This window comes from Schistocerca gregaria, chromosome 11 (assembly GCF_023897955.1).
Source record: "Schistocerca gregaria isolate iqSchGreg1 chromosome 11, iqSchGreg1.2, whole genome shotgun sequence".
NCBI lineage: Eukaryota > Metazoa > Arthropoda > Insecta > Orthoptera > Acrididae > Schistocerca > Schistocerca gregaria.
This window is the reverse complement of record NC_064930.1, coordinates 114,708,358-114,731,128: the sequence shown is the minus strand read 5'-3', so window position 1 is coordinate 114,731,128 and position 22,771 is coordinate 114,708,358. Positions and strand designations below refer to the sequence as shown.

The 22,771-nt window shown below is 46.0% G+C and overlaps 1 protein-coding gene across 1 annotated transcript in view; it reads right to left on the bottom strand.

The window, feature by feature from the left end:
* The window catches only part of LOC126295230 (uncharacterized), a 2,305,622-nt gene that overhangs the window by 844,651 nt on the left and 1,438,200 nt on the right, over nucleotides 1–22,771 (bottom strand). Inside the window, exons 30-31 of the mRNA XM_049987579.1 lie at nucleotides 12,302–12,473; nucleotides 6,902–7,054 (exon numbers count right to left, since the gene is read on the bottom strand). Of these exons, the coding sequence (XP_049843536.1) occupies nucleotides 6,902–7,054; nucleotides 12,302–12,473 (325 nt within the window). The remainder of the gene's footprint in view (nucleotides 1–6,901; nucleotides 7,055–12,301; nucleotides 12,474–22,771) is intronic.

Sequence of the window (22,771 nt, the reverse complement as noted above, 5' to 3'; positions counted from 1 at the left end):
AGTCAGGGACAAGAAATAGTTTTCTGTCCTGCGACATGTAGGCTGGCCTGCATGAAAGGCATGCTGTGTTAAGAGTAGTATCTGCCTGTTTTACTGAACTTTGCTGCAGGGGCTACAAGGGTGAATGAGTGTGGCTGGGGACAGGTTGAGACGGATAGAGGAGGCGATGAACAGAGCGAGGGGAAGGACGAAATGGACAGAGAGAGAGGTGCAGGGGGAGATGCACGAGTCAGCTGGGAGGTGCAGAGAGGTAGTGGGCAGGTGGAAAAGGATGAGAGGAAAGGAGAGATGGAAAGAGAGAGGGAGAGGTGGAGATGGTCAGAGGGAAGTCAGGGAGAGGGAGAGGGGGAAACAGACACTGAGAGGGGGAGGGTGTGGGGCAGAGGAGATAGACAGAGGGAGGAAGAGGTGGACACAGAGAAGGGAAGGAGGAGATGTGTTCAACATATGTGTCGAATACATTTGCAGGTGGAGCGATGGGAACGAGACTAGTTTTTAGTGAGATTCTGTGGTCAGATGATAACGTGTTTCATGTTGCAAGGTCTGTTAACTGGCATAACTGTTATTATTGGGAAACAGAGGATCTGAGGATGGTTGTCGAAGAACCAACATACCCAAGGGTCACTGCATGTGTGGCATGACATCCATGTTGTCTACAAATGGGTCCACATCTCATTGGGGACACAATGGGCTTGAAGACTACTTTCACGATACTGTCTACAAGGGATTATTACAGTGACCTAATCTTTATGCAAGAAAGGGCCCTGCATCCCTTTGCAAGGCCTGTCTTTACGACTGTAACGTGGTAAATGCCTATGGTGAAACATGTCTGCCACGATGATGAAGCTGGAGTTGCTGATTTGTTTTGAAGCTGCCACTGAATCGACAGGTTGTGTCATCGGGACCAGACCTTTAATTTCTTAGCTGTCGTCACGCTGGTGTAACCTTCCGATCTCAAAAAATAGAGCTGTTGCCAACTATATGGGAAGATAATGGCAAAACTCTGCCTTCTGAGACACAAGAGTCGACCATGTCTTCTTGCTGACAGCAGTTTCCTATTCAGACTCAATTCCAAACATAGGAAAGGTGGTTCTCACCGTGCCTCTACGCATGCATAGGGAAGAAGGACGACCATTTAAACCTAGAACAGTTTTTAATGGTTGCCGCCATTTTGAGTAATTTATCAAATCCTCTCAAAACGATGGCAGCTGAGATCTTTTCTTCAGATTTTGGTTCGTCGCTATGTTAGGAATCATTATCATGAAGTTTCTTCTGTCTAAAAAATTTTGTAAATGGTGTCAGATGTGACTAATTTCAAGGAACTCTAAACAAAACTGATAAGGAAATCATGGATACACCAGTGGATTGTCCATTACCAAAGCGTCCTGAATCAATTATCTGTTTGCTTACAAACGCCATCTCCTGTGTTTCTTTGTATGCGGCATACCATGTATACATCTCCCGCTTTGCGATCCTGGGAAGGTCCGTTGGGTTACAGTGGCTCGACATCCATTTTCCGGGACACTGGGTGCCACATCTTGGCACCCTCAAATGGCCTGCAAGGAGCCCTGCCCCAATTCCCTGTGACTTCTTCCTCTTGGGTAAAAGGGAAAGTTTATTGTACACAACCAAAAACTCTTGACAAGTTCGCCAAGTTCTTGAAAACATGCTACTAAGTTACCCACAGAAGTTTGTCACAAATGTCCCAATTCATTTACAGAAACTGCTGAATAACGGTGGTACTTATTCAGAATTTTAACAATGCGTAACTATTCTACAGCTGTAAGGAACAAAATTTTTCATGTTGTATCAAAACTGGTTATTTATTATTTAAGTTATAAACAGTTTTCAGTCGGAACTTAATTTCTGCCTAGCCTGTATAATGAGAATGTTCGAGGTCTTATTGTGCATCTTTGGGTTACACCCGACGTTACTTCCGTCTTTGTAGAATGTTCATCATCCAGTGAAATGTGGTGAGTTCACTCGGTCAATAATTCTTCGAGCCAACCACATACAGGCTGGCGAAATTAGTGCTGGGCTGGAAAACATTTCATGCATCTTACGATATGCAGTTGGACATACATCATCCACCCAGGGGTGCAGATGATGTAACTTGGGTAGTCTGCATTCAGGTAATTTAAAAAACTTTCAGAGCATGGAGTCAACCAGCAAACATCTGGCGCTGTTAAGCCCAGACCTTATCGTGAACTTATAGAATCTCTGTCAAGGCGATATTTAATTGATTTACGTCTGAGTTCTCTACTGTGTGGTTCCTCATACATTTGGGATTAATAGTGTCAGTCAAAGCTGGAGAGAGACTACACGTGTAGACATGAAGATTTTAAATGTGGAGAAAGCAGAAGCCTCTTTAAATTCAGCACTGTCTCGAAAAAGCCAGAGCATTGTGCCACATATGAGAACAATGTTGACATAGAAGAGCATGCTGGAAAATGGATCTACACAGGTAGCCAAAAATCTAGAAGCACATGGAAAGCTATAGGGTAACAAATACAGTACAGGAACTAATTAACCAATGCTGAAGCTAAGCTGTGAATGGAGAAAAGGCAGTGAGAGCCAACTGCCTACACGAGAAAGCACAACAGAAGCCAATTGTAGCAACTGTTCAGTTATTGTATCTAGACTCTATCGCCGTGAAAGCTAGGGACATCATTATTTGCAGTATCACACATCATGGCTGTAGAGGTATTCCACCACACAACCACCCTATTCGTTATTGCAGCCAATCAAATCACTCAGAATATGTTATGTATGCCGTAAAAATAACAGGTGTAAAAACACATCTACCAGTGCCTATATCTTTGATCGGTGGGGAACTAAAATCTGTTGACTTTTCATGTTATGTAGACGCTTTTGTAAACTACAAAATAACGAATATCCAGCTATATTATAAAATAACAATATGAATTTCATACTAGAAACACTCGATGTCGTCTGGTCTAATTCCGAAATTACGCGGTTGGCAATTAAAACTGCAACACCAGTAGGTACAGATCAGGGATTTGCCACAGCGGTAACACCGGTTCCTGTCAAATCACCGAAGTTAAGTGCTGTCAGGTTTGGCTAGTACTTGGATGGGTGACCATCTAGGTCTGCCGAATGCTTTTAGCAAGCGGGTGCATTCAGTCCTTGTGAGGGCAATTGAGGAGATATTCGATTTAGAAGTAGCGCTTCCAGTCACAATGACTGACATTGGTTTCGAGCTGTGTGCTGACCACATGTCTCTCCATATGGTGTGGTCTCCCGGTATGATGCCATGGAATGCCGTTGGATGTACAACACGATCACCCTTGGTCATTGTAGCTGGTAATTTGGTTACCAGCTGTTAAATTTCTGGCATATTAAGGTCAGTGGCTGTGTCCTATCTTTGCTGTCTCTGTGAGGTTATCTTTCAGCAAGATATCACAAGTCCACCACCAGGGTGACATGGCGGTCGATCAGCACCATTGCGCCTTTCAAGGCCTGTTCAGATGGAGGAGGAGAAGGGAGTAAGTATAGCAGGTAAGGCAATTTTAGCTGCTGCATGTATACAGTAAAGCAGGAAGAATACACCATTGCATTTGTACATGATCTGATGGTATACAATTTAGTACACAGAGTTGCCACTTCCAGCAGAATTATTAGCTATAGCCTGGCTTGGCCTGACAGGTGCGGGTACGTCATTCTGTGCTTCTTCAGCTCTATCCAAGTCTTCATCAATCATAGTACGTGGCAAGTCATGTTCCAGTCTTTTGACCACCCATGAATAGATGTCTTTGGGGGTGGGGGTGGGGGTAACAGGTCTGGAGAATGTCCTGGCTAGTGCAGTAGTGGTGTAGAACAATATTTGTATCGAGGTATGTCAGACCAGGGCAGGAGACATGTGGTCTTGTGATAAAATGGTTCAAATGGTTCTGAGCACTATGGGACTTAACATCTGTGGTCAACAGTCCCATAGAACTTAGAACTACATAAACCTAACTAACCTAAGGACATCACACACATCCATGCCCAAGGCAGGATTCGAATCTGCGACCTTAGCAGTCGCACGGTTCCGGACTGCGCGCCTAGAACTGCTAGAACACCGCGGCCGGTGGTCTTGTGATATCTTGCTGAAAGATATCCCCACAGAGACAGTAAAGATAGGACACAGCCACCAGCCTTAACATGCCAGAAATTTAACAGCTGGTAACCAAATTACCAGCTATGTGAACCAAAGGTGATCGCATTGTGTACCCAATGGCACTCCATAGCATCACACCAAGAGTTGGGGCCATATGGTGATGACAAATGCAATTTGCAACATTCTTTCTCCTTGGAGCCTCAACACACAGTTATGTCCATTGTGATGATTTATGTAGAAAAGGGAGTCAACTAGAACAGATAACTAGGTTGTCTATCAGTGAACCACTGTCAGTGAACCACTCTCTGCTACCACCCCAAGGGAATCTGCAACAATGGTCATCTTGATGACAATGCAAGGTTCTCCATATGTTATGACACCGTGCATACTTTTATTGAAACAAGCCCATTTACTGAGTCGTCCTATGTGACATAGCTGTACAATCCCACATGTCTAAGTGAACAGCCCGTCTAACCTCTCCAGCACCACTCACATGGAATTGTTGAGACCCTGCATAGCGTTCGGTATGAGCCTCCTGAACCCGTCAATTACTTATCTCCACAACAGTCACAGTATCCCAAGAAACATGAGAAGCAATATTGCAGAATGATAAACCACTTTCCCCACAGATCGTCATCCTGCCACTATCAAATTCCGACAAGTGCTGGTGCCAAGCGAGGTGGTGCAGTAGTTACCACACCGGACTCGCATTCGGGAGGACGACGGTTCAAACACACGTCCAGCCATCCTGATTTAGGTTTTCAATTATTTCCCTAAATTGCTTCAGGTAAATGCTGGGATGGTTCCTGTGAAATGGCGAACTACCTTCCCTAGTTCGATGGGACCGCGATCTCGCTGTTTGGTCCCCTCCCCCAAATGAACCAACCATGTGTTGGTAGAGGTTTCTGCTTCCTACATTAGCCATAATACGGCCTTCTCACAAATATAGAACTTTCGATTGTGATGTATGAATTAGAAACCCATTACATAATTTTTTCTTATATACGGAATGTACAGAAAGCTGCAACTGCTCACTTTCTGCATTTATATATGCAGAAGTGTAGTACACTTGATGGGCATTTGACACTCGTTGCGTTCGAGCTTTGTGGCGTTGCAGTTTTAATGACCCACCAGGTTAGCTGAGAGTGTTAATGCTCTGCTCCCCGGACTTGGGTAGGCATGCCGGCCCAGAATCGAATCTGCCCAGCGGATTAACGATGAGGGCCGGTGTGCCGGCCATTCTAGATGTTTTTAGGCGGTTTTCCACATCCCACTATGTGAACAACGGGCTGGTCCCCACCACCCCCGCCTCAATTACACAACTCGCAGGCATTTGAACACCTTCACACTATTCACAGATTACACTAGACGCAGACAGCTGGGGTACACTAATTCCGTCCCGGCGGGGGGGGGGGGGGGGGTACGAGGTGGCAGCAGGAATGGTATTTGGCCACCCCTTAACAATCACATTGCCAAATACGTACCTAACCACGCCGACCCTGCGCAACCACGGGATAAGGGCGCAAGTCAAAGAAAGAAAGTATAGTTATGTTAATAGAAACTGTTGTAACATTAATAGAAAAGGAATGGACTGTTCCAATTTTTTTCTTTAGTGATATTTCTGAAAACAGTGACGGTGCACTAGAGCCCTGATGGACAAAATACTATTTGTGTAATCCTTTTATCTATTACTTTGCATATAGCAGGGATGGCAAATAGTAATGGTGTTCCTCTAATCTACATCTACATTTATACTCCGCAAGCCACCCAACGGTGTGTGGCGGAGGGCACTTTACGTGCCACTGTCATTACCTCCCTTTTCTGTTCCAGTCGCGTACGGTTTGCGGGAAGAACGACTGTCTGAAAGCCTCCGTGCGCGCTCGAATCTCTCTAATTTTACATTCGTGATCTCCTCGGGAGGTATAAGTAGGGGGAAGCAATATATTTGATACATCATCCAGAAACGCACCCTCTCGAAACCTGGACAGCAAGCTACACCGCGATGCAGAGCGCCTCTCTTGCAGAGTCTGCCACTCGAGTTTGCTAAACATCTCCGTAACGCTATCACGCTTACCAAACAGCTCTGTGACGAAACGCACCGCTCTTCTTTGGATCTCCTCTATCTCCTCCGTCAACCTGATCTGGTACGGATCCCACACTGATGAGCAATACTCGAGTATAGATCGAACGAGTGTTTTGTAAGCCACCTCCTTTGTTGATGGACTACATGTTCTAAGGACTCTCCCAATGAATCTCAACCTGGTACCTGCCTCAGCAACAATTAATTGTATATGATCATTCCACTTGAAATTGTTCCGTACACATACTCCCAAATATTTTACAGAAGCAACTGCTACCAGTGTTTGTTCTGCTATCATATAATCGTACAATAAAGGATCCTTCTTGCTATGTATTCGTAATACATTACATTTGTCTATTTTAAGGGTCAGTTGCCACTCCCTGCACCAAGTGCCTATCCGCTGGAGATCTTCCTGCATTTCGGTGCAATTTTCTAATGCTGCAACATCTCTGTATACTACAGCATCATCCGACACTATCTACTCGGTCATTTATGTATATTGTGAAAAGCAATGGTCCCGTAACACTCCCCTGTGGCACGCCAGAGGTTACTTTAACGTCTGTAGAGTCTCTCCATTGATAACAATGTGGGGGTTGCCATACTGAACAGTTGCTAACCATCTACAGGAGCAGACAGTGGGGTGGATGGAAAGAGGCAAAAAGAGAGAGAAAAAGAGAGAGGGAGAGAGAAGCGCTCCCTACCGCCAGTGGTGGCGGCCTGCGCGGGCTGCTGGTGTCCGCGGTGGTGGTGGTGCTGCGGCCTGGGCAACACCGGCTGGTACACCACGTGCGGCACCATGGCGGGGTACGGGTACGCGAACAGCGGGGGGCCCGCCACTGCGCCACCGCCCTTACCTGGGGGCCGCCACACCACACCACAACGTACTCACTACACTCTCACCTCTGCACCGTCTAACAGACACGTTACGTCCGCCGCGTCGCTGGGCCTGCAAGCTACTACTCTCACAATTTATAAGCAATAATCAAAAACTGAGCTCATTAGTCCAGGCCGAATGGTAACCGTACTACCGTGCAAGTCATCAAGGCAGAAATAATGGTCATCATCAGAGCACCATTACTGCCGCCGGGGTCTGTTTGTCACTGTTGTACACTTTGTCATCATCACCATGTTCTATTTTCTTTGCTACCTGAAGAAAACTTCGCAAGCGAAGATCGCTGAAAAAGCACTTTATTGCTTGACTGAGGGCTGTGGCGTCTCTGGCACGGAGCGCCCTATCTTTGACTCTTGACTTCTTTGAACCGCTTTTGTTCTATCTCTCTCTCGGCGCGCAACTTGGGTTTCTGCCATGTTTGTTCTTCTTGCCTCAGTGTCTAGTAAATGCATACACGATATTTAGAGTGTGTTATTACCAACCGACCGTACGTGATAACCACAGGGCTATGCCGCCATTGCCGGGTCCGCAAAAGGGTGAACGTAAAATTCTATTGCAGATCGACTAATGACAGCATAGCTCTGTCGAAACCAGGTAAATGTTTAATTAATTATCTTGCTTTCTGAAGTTTTCTTCAGTTATCGTACATTCCAAATCGCCCCCATACTGACAATGTCAGTATATTCTATTTTGTTGTCGTCATCTCTTTTGCGTTTTTCACACCTTCGCTCCCTTTCAAAGTTGTCCATTTCTTAATTGTTGTTATTAACGTTGTCGTCTTGGTCGTCATTTATACGCTCCTTGTCCTCCTTCACTCTCGCTTTCCTTGTTGTCATGCATTTCATTATTATCGTCCTCTGTCATTGTCCCTTTCATTGTTGTGGTCTATTTGACTATAGTCATTACGTGAATTGTTGTAGTCTACATCATCATTATCATCTCTTGCATAGCCACTAACTCTTTCATTGTTCTCCTCTATTTCAATGCCGTTTGTTCATTGTTCTATATTTTATAATGATCTATTTCACTGTTAACATGACCTACTTCCACATAGTATACAGGATGTTAAAAAAAGATACGGCCAAACTTTCAGGAAACATTCCTCTCTCTCACACACACACACACACACACACACACACACACACATGTGACATGTGTCCGGAAACGCTTAATTTCCATGTTAGAGCTCATTTTAGTTTCGTCAGTATGTACTGTACTTCCTCGATTCACCGCCAGATTCCATACGGGATACTCTACCTGTGCTGCTAGAACATGTGCATTTACAAGTACGACACAACATGTGGTTCATGCACGATGGAGCTCCTGCACATTTCAGTCGAAGTGTTCGTACGCTTCTCAACAACAGATTCGGTGACCGACGGATTGGTAGAGGCGCACCAATTCCGTGGCCTCCACGCTCTCCTGACCACAACCCTCTTGACTTTTATTTATGGGGGCATTTGAAAGCTCTTGTCTACGCAACCGCGGTACCAAATGTAGAGACTCTTCGTGCTCGTATTGTGGACGGCTGTGATACAATACGCCATTCTCCAGGGCTGCATCGGCGCATCACGGATTCCGTGCGACGGATGGTGGATGCACTTAGCCTCGCTAACGGAGGACATTTTGAACATATCCTGCAACAAAGTGTTTGAAGTGACGCTGGTACGTTCTGTTGCTGTGTGTTTCCATTCCATGATTAATGTGATTTGAAGAGAAGTGATAAAATGAGCTCTAACATGGAAAGTAAGCGTTTCCGGACATGCCCACATGACATATTTTCTTTCTTTGTGTGTGAGGAATGTTTCCTGAAAGTATGGCCATACCATTTTGTAACCCCCTGCATATCGTTGTCATGTCGCAGTCATCGTCTATTTCTGCATGGTGTACTTTGTCAACCCTACTTCGACATCATCTATATCATCGCTTTCCTCTAGTTTTCCATCGTCTGTTTTGTCACATTTGATGCCTTCACCGTCGTCAATCTCAGCTTTGTCACCTATTTCGCCACCGTTTTCGTCGTCGTCTTCCTGTATTTTGTCGTCGTCAGTTTGGCTGTGATCGTCGAGTAATACGACATCGTCTCACTCTTTGTTGTCTTCCATTATTTTCCTGTCGTCTTTTGTACTGTTGTCGTCCATTTCAACGTCGTTTATTTGGTCGTCATCGTACTGCTTACGTCGTTACCAACTGTTGTTGATTCTTCATTCTATCTTATGAAATAGTCCTAGTCAATTTTATGTGATCACATAGTTGAGGATGTCCCTTCATGCGTTATCAGCGCGAATATATATATATATATATATATATATATATATATATATATATATATATGTGTGTGTGTGTGTGTGTGTGTGTGTGGTTTCTCACTGGTCACTGCACGTTACTACCACAGCACGTACAACACTGAAAAAGAAAATACATCAAGTTTTGTATCCAAAAGGCACATAAAGAAGCTTTTCTCACATTACGGCTGCACTGCAGAAGAAGTATAATGCGTTCTGCGGAAACATAGTTATTATTTCCCACAACATAAGAACAGGCAATTGGCCCACAGGGAAACCAGTGCACCAATCAATACTACTACTCACAAATCGACGAGCCAAATGAAAAGTTAGGAAATTTATATAATAGAAAGTTACTCGGTAACAATATGGAGAAATGAAGCCATTGATGATGCCTTTTGTTAGGTTAGGCAGTACATGTCTGGGGTGAATACGAATCTCAGATGCACAACAGGCGATATTTTAACTGAATGGATCATTAAGCAAGTAATTAGACATCTGTACGGGAATAGGAAGAGCATCACAATGTAGTCTGGCAGGGCTTTACTTGGTGATGAACTGATACTGCTCCGAATCAATATGAAAACCAGCTGGCAGATTGAAACTGTGTGCCGGACAGAGACTCGAACTCGAAACCTTTGCATTTCGCGGGCAAGTGTTCTTCCAACTGAGCTACCCAAGTACAACTCATGCCCCGTCCTCATAGCTTTACTTCTGCCAGTACCTCGTCTCCTACCTTCCTAACTTTACATAAGCTCTCCTGTGAACGTTGCAGAACTAGCACTCCTGAAAGGAAGGATATTGCGGAGACATGGCTTAGCCACAGCCTGGCGGTTGTTTCCAGAATGAGATTTTCACCTGCTGCGGAGTGTGCGCTGATATGAAACTTCCTGGCAGATTAAAACTGTGTGCCCGACCGAGACTGGAACTCGGGACCTATGTTTGGGAGGTGGAGACGAGATACTGGCAGAAGCAAAGCTGTGAGGACGGTGAGTGAGTCGTGCTTGGGTAGCTCAGCTGGTAGAGCATTCCTGCACATCAGTACAATTTTCCATTGTTACAACCTCTCGATACACCCACAGCATTATCGGCAAAAAGCCGCAGTGTACTTCCGATGTCACCCACAACGTCATTTATGTATATTGTGAATAGCAACGGTCCTATGGCACTCTCCTGCGGCACACCAAGGTAAACACTTGTTCTCAACAGCACTGTGAGATGAATTCGCTGCGTCTGGCCAATGTACCGCATGCCACACTCGCAACAGATGCTGTAGACACCTGGTCACGCAGTCCATCGGGCAGATACTGTGATGCATCTCGCAGTGCTGTTCAGAAAACGTGTAGAGCGTTTGACTCACCGAAAATGACAAGTCTGCAGTGGAAGAGTACATCATCCACAAAAGAAGCACGTTAGTTTTTGAACAGACAACAGTGGTGTGCCAAACTAATGATTTCTGGCATTAGGTCATCAAAGAGACAGTGGAAATAAGTGTGCACAACGATTTTGTCAACCCAGATGTGTCGTTAGTAAAAATGCGCCAGTCAGCATTGGGAACTGACCTCCAGAGCCAAGGTCACCCTGCCAGCACTAGGACCCGACATCCAGAGCCAACTTCATACTACCAGCACCAGGAATCGACACCCGGAGCCAACTTCATGCTACCAGCACGGGGACTCGACACCCAGAGCCAACTTCACCCCACCAGCCATGGGACTCAACAACTGGAACCAACTTCATCCTGGCACCACTGGGTCTTGACCTCCAGAGCCAACTGCACCCTGCGAGCACCTACATCCAGAGCCAACTTCATACTACCAGCACCATGAATCGACACCCGGAGCCAACTTCACCCTGCCAGCACTGGGACTCGACACGGTGGAACCAATTTCACCCCACCAGCCATGGGACTCAACAACTGGAACCATCTTCATCCTGGCACCACTGGGACTTGGCCTCCAGAGCCAACTGCACCCTGCGAGCACCAGGACTCGACACCTAGAGCAAACTACACCCTGCCAGCACTAAGACTTGATACCTGGAACCTACCACGACTGGGACTTGACGTCGGGAGCCAACTGCACCCCACCAGCAACAGAATACCTGGAGCCAACTTCACGCTTCAGCACTGGAACTCGACACCTTGAACCAACTTCACCTGCCAGCCATGGGTCTCGACACCTGGAACCAACTTCACCCTGCCACCACTGGGACCGGACCAAGCCAACTTCACCCTGCCAGCGCCAGGACACGACACCTGGAGCCAAGTTCACCCTGCCAGCACTGAGACTTGACACCTGGAACCTACCATGCCTGGGACTTGGCCACTGGAGACAACTGCACTCCGCCAGCACCAGGACTCGACACATGGAGCCAGCTTCACCCTAATACGACTAGGAGTTGACCTCTGGAGCCAACTGCACCCTGCCAACACCAGAACACCAGGGGCCAACTTCACCCTGCCAGTACTGGGACTGAACACCTGGAGCCAACTTCACCCTACTAGCTCCGGGACTTGACACTTGGAGCCAACTTCACACTGCCAGCATCGGGACTCAATATTACATCCGACTCCACTTTGCTGATGGCACATGATTTGCTCTCCCATTGATCACTTAGGAGAGGATTATGCAGTCCAGTGTCTATAAAGGGATGAAATGAACACGAGCACAACACCCCTTGAAGATGGCAAATAGGAAACTCATTGAAATTTTGCGACAAGACGACATTACGACTAGGCTGATAAGCCAAGTTTTCATAAATTAAATTCGTCAGATAAGCCTGGATTCCAAAAAAACTACATAGTGGTAAACAGCGGTCTCCCCGATGAAATTTGCTGCATCAGCTCACTGCAAAGTGTAGTAGTCAAAATACAAACTGAATAGTGTGGTTACCGTGACCACTAAATCTGTACGATGGCTCACCTAGTGGCCGCTCCAGGGTCTTGGACGGGGTGCGAACCACGGGCAAGCTGGAGCGCTGCTTGCCGCCCCGTCGGAACCCCGTCGAGCTGGTCTCCACCTCCGACATGATGCCCGGGTCGTCGTCGAACAGCATGGCCGACGGCAGCGGTGGATACCCGCGCGGCAGCGGCGACTGCACAGGGCACACGGCAACGCGTCACAGACAACACTGCAAGTCTAACTCTACACAAGGCAGCAGTCTAGCCAGCAACACACACAATTCCAAGCCAAACAGCCCTCCGCCTCTCACTCCCCACATCCGATTCTCCGCACAGAAGCAAGAACTGGGAATCCACACTTCCACGTGTTGAACCACCCTCCAGCACTCACTCACTCACTCTGCAAGCCCAACTACACTGATGAGCCAAAACATTATGACCACTGCCCACCACGACACTGGACGCCACCTAGTGGCGTTCTGGGCATGACGCAATAACAAAAGCATGTGAGCGGAGGGGGATCGTCCTAGCGAAGATATTGGCTGCAAATGGGGAAATCCACTGAGATAAGCGACTGTAACAAAAGACAGATTATTATTGCAGGGACTGCGAGCGGTTATCTCGAAAACGGCGAAGCTGTTGTAATGTTCACGTGCTACTACCGTGAGCATCTACAGAAAGAGAAAGGAAACCAGTGAGACTACCATTAAGCGCTAAATGACTGGACATCCACGACTCTTCACAGAACATTGGGTTCGGAAGCTTGTCTGCTCTGTAAATCAGGATAGATGTTGATTTGTGGCATCTCTGCCGAAAAGAGCACAATGCCAGTGCATGCTCAAGTGTTTCGGGGCGCACTGTTCATCCTACATTGTCGAACTTTGAGCTCCTTACATCAGATTATATTAGTTTTTCGTTCCACAAATCCGTGCTGAGTAGATCCTTGTGGATGTGGAACAAGTCAATATTTTTTTTTTAAGCTGAGACAACAATACTAATAGTATTAATATATACAATACATCATTTGTTTCTATTAAAAAATTCGTCAGTGGAGTAGAAGGAGTTGGCCTCTAGTGAGTCTTTCAGGCTCATTTAAACTGATCTTTATTTGTAACTAAATTTTTTATGTTTGCTGGCAAATTATTGAAGATCAGTGTTCCTGAGTAGTGGACCCCTTTTTGAACTAAAGTAAGTGCTTTGAAGTCCTTGTGCAGATCATTTTTGTTCCTGGTATTGTATGTATGAACTGAGCTGTTTGTTGGAAAAAGAGATATATTATTTAGGGCAAATTTCATTAAGGAGTAAATATACTGAGAGGCAATAGTTAGTATACCCAGTTCTTTGGAGAGGTTTCTACAAGATGTCCGTGAGTTTACTCCACAAATAATACGTATTACACCCTTTTGCGCTCTGAAAACTTTTGTTTGTCTTGAAGAGTTACCCCAAAATATTATACCGTATGACATTATCGAATGAAAGTAGGCAAAGTATGCAAGCTTTTTCATTTTTATGTCGCCTATGCCAGCTAACACCCGAATTGCAAATACAGATTTGTTAAGGCGTTTCTGCAGTTCTGTGGTGTGCTCCTCCCAACTGAATTTATTATCAACTTGTAATCCAAGGAATTTAAGTCTGTCAACCTCTTCTATCTGCTCTTCTTCATACTTTATGCATATGCTGGGTGGAGACCTCTCACAGATTCTGAATTGCATATAGTGAGTCTCTACAAAGTTTAATGTCAGTGAGTTGGCTTTAAACCATTTATTAATATCCATGAAAATATAATTAGCAGATCTTTCTAGAATTACACTCGACATACTATTTATTGCAATACTTGTGTCATCTGTAAACAAAACGAACTCTGCTTCTGGCAGTGTAACTGATGAGAGATCATTAATGTACACAAGAAAAACAATGGCCCTAAGATGGATCCTTGTGGGACACCACATGTAATTTCTTCCCATTCTGATGATGACTGACGACTTAATTCACTAGTCCCTTGCACTGACATCCTTTGTTTCCTGTTAGCAAGGTATGACTTGAACCATTTTTCAGCACTGCCCATGACACCACAGAATTCTAATTTATTTAAAAGGATCTACAGCAGACCACCCCTATGTGTCCACATGTTGACTCAAAGACATCTTTAGTTACGACTGCGATGGGCACAGGATCATCTGGATTCGACTGTCGACCAACAAAAACGTGTCGGCTCTTCGGGTAAATAACTTTCATGCAACACTACATCGATGGTCATCTCTAAAGGGAGGGCAGCTCGAAACGTGCAGTGGGCCATGGACACATGCTGCTGGGAATAGTATTGTGCTATGGGAGACATTCTCCTCCGCTTGTATGGGACCTGTGCTAGTATTCGAAGACACGCTGACAGCTGCGACATTCTCGATGTCTTCCCCGTCGGCGATGCCATCATTCGGCAGTATAACTGTCCGTGTCTCGGAGCCAGAACGGTGCTACAATGGTTGGGTTGGCCTGTTTCGGGGGAAGAGAGCAAACAGCAAAGTCATCGGTCGCATCGGATTAGGGAAGGATGGGGAAGGAGGTCGACCGTGCCCTTTCAAAGGAACCATCCCGGCATTTGCCTGGAACGATTTACGGAAAGCACGGAAAACCTAAATCAGGATGGCCGGACGCGGGATTGAACCGTCGTCCTCCCGAATGCGAGTCCAGTGTGCTACAATGGTCTGAGGAGCTTAGCAATGAACTCACGTTGATGTCTCGCCGATTAAATTGGATTGATGTAAATCCTGTGGAACCCATGTGGGTCCCTATCGGAGACATCACCGGCATTCGCAAACCAACGGCCCGCTATTTGCACGAATTATGTGACCTGTCCGTAGACATGTAAAGCCATACACCTACACAAACTGTCATATCAATAACACGCAGAATCAGTGATGTATTTCGCTCCGAAGACGGACAGATACGCTATGAAAAGCAGGTGATCATAATGTTTCGGCTCATCAGCGTACACAAAGCGTACGAGGTGCAGGCAAACCACACAACTGCGTGTTAAACACCCCTCCACCACACACGACAGTGGAAACTGCTAAGCTACATAATGCTGTGTTAAATCAGCACTCGCGCCCCATTGAAGAAAGGGGAAAACTTTGTCGCCGATAATTGTCAAATGAACTTCTTGGTTGTAATAAACCCAAATGTAAGTCAGCTTCCTGGGAAAACCGAATGTTGCGATCCTAACTTTTTCTTGTAATCTTTATTCCGATTTTCGGCTAAAAAATATGAAATTCATGTTTCTCACATAATTTCGCAATAAACTGGAGCATTTACGAAATTTTATACCGTTCCAAATTTGTCCATAACATAATATCATTTTTGCAGTTTCTGAATGATAATTTCGTGCAACGAAAATTAGATATCCAGCAGATTTGTCTTTACAATAATCTAGCATCAAAATAGAGTGAGTTCGTGTGCCAAAATTAATCTGATTTTTACTTTTTTTTTTACATCATTTATAACCAACGACACACACACACACACACACACACACACACACACACACTCTTTCGGACATCTGTCCGGAAGAACAGATACCATCTTCATATATTTATATACACACTACTGGCGATTAAAATTGCTACACCACGAAGATGACGTGCTACAGACGCGAAATTTAACCAACAGGAAGAAGATGCTGTGATATGCAAATGATTAGCTTTTCAGAGCATTCACACTAGGGTGGCGCCGGTGGCGACGCTTACAACGTGCTGACATGAGGAAAGTTTCCAACCGATTTCTCATACACAAACAGCAGTTGACCGGCGTTGGCTGGTGAAACGTTGTTGTGATGCCTCGTGTAAGGAGCAGAAATGCGTACCATCACGTTTCCGACTTTGATAAAGGTCCGATTGTAGCCTATCGCGATTGTGGTTTATTGTTTCGCGACATTGCTGTTCGCCTTGGTCGAGATCCAATGACTGTTAGCAGAATATGGAATCGGTGGGTTCAGGAGGATAAATCGGAACGCCGTGCTGCATCCCAACGGCCTCGTATCACTAGCAGTCGAGATGACAGGCATCTTATCCGCACGGCTGTAACGGTTCGTGCAACCACGTCTCGATCCCTGAGTCAACAGATGGTGACGTTTGCAAGGCGACAACCATCTGCACGAACAGTTCGACGACGTTTGCAGCAGCATGGACTATCAGCTCGGAGACCTTGGCTGCGGTTACCCTTGACGCTGCATCACAGACAGGAGCGCCTTCGATGGCGTACTCGACGACGACCCTGGGTGCACGAGTGGCAAAACGTCATTTTTTCGGAAGAATCCTGGTTCTGTTTACAGTATCGTGATAGTCACATCCGTGTTTGGCGACATCGCAGCGAACGCACATTGGAAGCGTGTATTCGTCATCGCCATACTGGCGTATCACCCGGCATTTTGGTATGGGGTGCCATTGGCTCCACGTGTCGGTCACCTCTTGTTCACACTGACGGCACTTTGAACAGTGGACGTTACATTTCAGATGTGTTACGAACCGTGGCTCTACCCTACATTCGATCCTTGCGAAACCCTACATTTCAGCAGGATAATGCACGACTGTATGTTGCAGGTCCTGTATGGGCCTTTCTGGATACAGAAAATGTTCGACTGCTGCCCTGGCCAGCACATTCTCCAGATCTGTCACCAATTTAAAACGTCTGGTCAATGGTGGCCGAGCAACTGGCTCGTCACAATACGCCAGTCACTACTCTCGATGAACTGTGGTATCGTGTTGAAGCTGCATGGGCAGCTGTAACTGTACACGCCATCCAAGGTCTGTTTGACTCAATGCCCAGGCGTATCAAAGCCGTTATTACGGCGAGAGGTGGTGGTTCTGGGTACTGATTTACCAGGATCTATGCACCCAAATTGCGTGAAAATGTGATCACATGTCAGATCTCGTATAATTGTCCAATGAATACCCGTTTATCATCTGCATTTCTTCTTCGCGTAACAATTTTAATGACCAGTAGTATAGTTAGCAAAATAGGGTCTGGTATTCCGTTCTTTACGTTAAGGCTACCGTATTCTGTAACTTTTCGGCTACGTTCATCATTGGTCCTTTCTTTTTTGAACATCTTGGCGCTCAAGGAACAAAAGCGTGCAGTGTGACTGGCCAGCGTTACTGTGATATGCTTCACCAGCATGTCATACCCACCCTACATGAGAGACATGCATTGCTCTCAACAGTTTTCGTGGAGCCCCAACGCACATCGCTCGTTAAGTTCACCTGCGTCTCCGAAACCATCGAATTATAAGGCGATCGTTTGCAAAGGCTTCGCTGGCACGATCGCCTGATCTCATACCCTGTGATTTCTGGTTGTGGGGCTACCTCTAGGACAGGGTTTACCAGAGGATCATTTACACATGTGTTGATATGAAGCGCAGCATATCGAGAGAGGTAGCCAGCCAGCATACCTGCGGCCATACTTCCATCTGCTGTGCAGAATGCAATCCTGACGCTTCTGGACACTGATGGGCACATATTGAACGTCTTTTGTAGCAGCAAAGGTACTGATATGTAACGCTATGACGTACCGTAGCAGCGCACCAAAAGTGTTTTAACTGAATTGATTCTGAGTTATTTCTCTTGCGCATGTCCTTGAAATTAATGTAGCCAGGTTTGGTCCTCGTGTGCTAATTACTTTCGTGTTGTAACACGTCAGGCAATAATGACTCTACGACTTATCTTAGAAGAAAGATTAAGGAAAGGCAAACCTACGTTTCTAGCATTTGTAGGCGGAGAAAGCTTTTGACAATGTTGACTGGAATACGCTCTTTCAAATTCTGAAGCTGCTAGGGGTAAAATACAGGGCGCGAAAGGCTATTTACAATTTGTACAGAAACCCAATGGCAGTTAAAAGAGTCAAGGGGCATGAAAGGGCAGCAGTGGCTGGGAAGGGAGTGAGACAGGGTTGTAGCCTATCCCCGATGTTATTCAATCTGTATACTGAGCAAGCAGTAAAGGAACCAAAAGAAAAGTTCGGAGTAGGGATTAAAATCCACGGAGAAGAAATAAAAACTTTGAGGTTCGCCGATGACATTGTAATTCTGTCAGAGACAGCAAAGGACTTGGAAGAGCAGTTGAATGGAATGGACAGTGTCTTGAAAGGAGGGTATACGGGTGATGCTGAGGGAATTAGATTAGGAAATGACACACTCAAAGTAGTAAAGGAGTTTTGCTATTTGGGGAGCAAAATAACTGATGATGGTCGAAGAAGAGAGGATATAAAATGTAGACTGGCAATCGCAAGGAAAGCGTTTCTGAAGAAGAGAAATTTGTTAACATCGAGTATAGATTTGTGTTAGGAAGACATTTCTGAAAGTATTTGTATGGGGTGTAGCCATGTATGGAAGTGAAACGTGGGCGATAAATAGCTTAGACAAGAAGAAAATAGATGCTTTCAGAATGTGGTAGTACAGAAGAATGCTTTAGATTAGATGGGTAGATCAGATAACTAATGAGTAGGTATTGACTTGAATTGGGGAGAAGAGGAGTTTGTGGCACAACTTAACTAGAAGAAGGGATCGGTTGGTAGGACATGTTGTGACACACTAAGCATATTCAGAAGGATGTAGGCTGCAGTAGGTAGTGGGAGATGAAGAAGCTTGCACAAGATAGAGTAGCATGGAGAGCTGCATCAAACCAGTCTCACGACTGAAGACCACAACAACAACAACAACAACAACAACGTATTTTTAGGGAAAGTTTAATTATAACCACCCAGTATTTAGAAATAAGCACTACCAATGTCATATAGGCTCATTAGTTCAGGGTTTAATAAAACACACAAACTAGATACCAGAGTCTGCAGAAAATTCTCTTTCGTTCCAAAGTTTAGTAAGGTGCCGGGAAGTGGGGAGGGGGGGGGGGGGGCGGGTGTCGGAGTGAGGGTGGGTTACTAGCTCATATCTGATTTAATTCGGGGTAATGGTCTCAGGTAAGTTGGGAACCTTTGATCTGCATGGTAACCTGAATGAATGGACTCAGTCAAGTTTGAGATGAGACACAAGCCCTAGAGTAAAACTTCCTGGTAGTTTAAAACTGTGTGCCGGACCGAGACTCGAACTCGGGACCTTAGCCTTTCGCGGGCGAGTGCTCCACCATCTGAGCTACCCAACCGCGACTCACGCCCCGTCCTTACAGCTTTACTTCTGCCAGTACCTCGTCTCCTACCTTCCAAACTTTACAGAAGCTCTCCTGCAGAGAGCCCACGAGTCATAGACCAATTTCCAGGTTGAACTCCACGTTAAACACCTCACTCGGCCACCGCTGCACTCGACACATAGCATCATTTGGAACAAAGAGGCGAAATGTCCGACTCTGTAGTCCGCACTAAACACTCCCCCCCCCCCCCCCCCCCTTTCCCTACTCCCACGTAAATCAGCCACTGTCCAGTAGCTGGCCGCACGGGATTAGCCGAGCGGTCAAAGGCGCTGCAGTCATGGACTGTGCGGCTGGTCCCGGCGGAGGTTCGAGTCCTCCCTCGGGCATGGGTGTGTGTGTTTGTCCGTAGGATAATTTACGTTAAGTAATGTGTAAGCTAGGGGTCTGATTACCTTAGCAGTTAAGTCCCATAAGATTTCACACACTTTTTTTCCAGTTCCTGTGTTGTTAGGACCACTGCAGGCGTGCAGCTCTGTATGACCATGTGAGCAATGGTCTTTGGCGAGGCACCCGACTCCAAATACGCACTGCATACGGTTCCCTTCGCAACGCTCGCTTGGAAACAGGTAGAGCCGCGGCTGCATTCACAGACAACAGCAATTCCTGTCACGTTTGAAACCGGTTGTCACGGATAATGTGTGCCACTCGTCACCAGTCCTTATCGGTTAAGATGTACGCCAACTGTTCTTACATCGTGTTACATGACTGCCTGCGGTGCACCGTTCCCCGTAGACAGGCTCGAAAGTCCGAGTTGATTCGGCGACCAACCTGTCAGGTCTGTTGGCGGTGTGGTCACCAGCACGCCCAAACACTACAGCTCATTTCTGTCATTACGTCACTTCTCCAGATCGACCCGTATCACTGCGTTGATTCCATACCGGGGTCTACACAGGCCCTGAAAGTCATGAAGAAGCAATGAAAATGAGCAGGTGGTCACAAAAGTAATGAAAAGGCAGTGAAATTTAGTGGGTGGTGATGAATTTTCTTTTGAGTCTCTGTCAAAGGCGGTTCTACATCTACTGCTGCACAGATACTCCGCAAGCCACGGTACGGTGCGTGGCGGAGGGCACTCTGCACCACAACTGGTGATTTCCTTTCTTGTTCCACTCGCCAACAGAGCGAGGGAAAAACGACTATCTGTACAGGGTGTTACAAAAAGGTACGGCCAAACTTTCAGGAAACATTTGTCACACACAAATAAAGAAAATATGTTATGTGGACATGTGTCCAGAAACGCTTAATTTCAATGTTAGAGCTCATTTTAGTTACGTCAGTATGTACTGTACTTCCTCGATTCACCGCCAGTTGGCCCAATTGAAGGAAGGTAATGTTGACTTCGGTGCTTGTGTTGACATGCGACTCATTGCTCTACAGTACTAGCATCGAGCACATCAGTACGTAGCATCGACAGGTTAGTGTTCATCACGAACGTGGTTTTGCAGTCAGTGCAATGTTTACAAATGCGGGGTTGGCAGATGCCCATTTGAGGTACGGATTAGCACGGGCCAATATCCGTGGCGCGGTACGTTTGTATCGAGACAGATTTCCAGAACGAAGGTGACCCGACAGGAAGACGTTCGAAGCAATTGATCGGCGTCTTAGGGAGCACGGAACATTCCAGCCTATGACTCGCGACTGGGGAAGACCTAGAACGACGAGGACACCTGCAATGGACGAGGCAATTCTTCGTGCAGTTGAGGATAACCCTAATGTCAGCGTCAGCGAAGTTGCTGCTGTACAAGGTAATGTTGACCACGTCAATGTATGGAGAGTGCTACGGGGGAACCAGTTGTTTCCGTACCGTGAACAGCGTGTGCAGGCACTATCAGCAGCTGATTGGCCTCCACGGGTACACTTCTGCGAATGGTTCACCTGACAACGTGTCAATCCTCATTTCATTGCAAATCTTCTCTTTACGGATGAGGCTTCATTCTGACGTGATCAAATTGTAAATTTTCATAATCAACATGTGTGGGGTGACGAGAATCAGCACGCAAATGGGCAATCACGTCATCAACACAGATTTTCTGTGAACGTTTGGGCAGGCATTGTTGGTGATGTCTCGATTGGGCCCCACGTTCTTCCACCTACGCTCAATGCAGCACGTTGTCACGATTTCATACGGGATACTCTACCTGTGCTGCTAGAACATGTGCATTTACAAGTACGACACAACATGTTGTTGATGCACGATGGAGCTCCTGCACACTTCAGTCCAAGTGTTCGTACGCTTCTCAACAACAGATTCGGTGACCGATGGATTGGTAGAGGCTGACCAATTCCGTGGCCTCCACGCTCTCCTGACCTCAACCCTCTTGACTCTCATTTATGGGGGCATTCGAAAGCTCTCGTCTACGCAGCCCCGATACCAAATGTAGAGACTCTTCGTGCTCGTATTGTGGACGGCTGTGATACAATACGCCATTCTGCAGGGCTGCATCAGCGCGTCAGGGATTCCGTGCGACGGAGGGTGGATGCACGTATCCTCGCTAACGGAGGACATTTTGAACATCCTTTAATAAAGTGTTTGAAGTCACGCTGGTACGTTGTGTTGCTGTGTGTTTCCATTCCATGATTAATGTGATTTGAAGAGAAGTAATAAAATGAGCTGTAACATGGAAAGTAAGCGTTTCCGGACACATGTCCACATAACATATTTTCTTTCTTTGTGTGTGAGGAATGTTTCCTGAAAGTTCGGCCGTACCTTTTTGTAACACCATATAGATAACAATAGCGGTCCTATGACACTTCCCTGGGGCACTCCCGACGATACCACAACTATTCCATATGATCGTACCTTCGTTAACAGCCTGCAACGGGGCAATGAGTTAAATGTTTTCCGGAAATCCAGAAATATGGAATCTGTCTGTCGCCCTCCATCCATGGTTCGCAGTATATCATGTGACACAGGGGCAAGCTCAGTTTTGCACGAGCGATGCTTTCTAAAACCATGCTGATTCGTGGACTTCTCAGTCTCAAGAAAGTTTGTTACATTCGAACTGAGAATATATTACAGGATTCTGCAGCAAACAGAAGTTAAGAATATTAGTCTGTAATTTTGGGGGTCCGTTCTGTTAACGTTCTTGCATATTGGAGTCATATGCCCTTTCTTCCAGTCGCCTGGGACTTTGTACAGGGGGAGAGATTCACGATAAATGCAAGCTAGGTTAGGCGACAATGCTGTACAGTACTCTTTGTGAAACTGAACTGGGATTCCATTCTAAAAGTCTGCGATATCCCCAAAAATGTTGCATCCAGCAGACGCACTACAAGCCGCACTTTATTCTTCAATAAACTGCCTC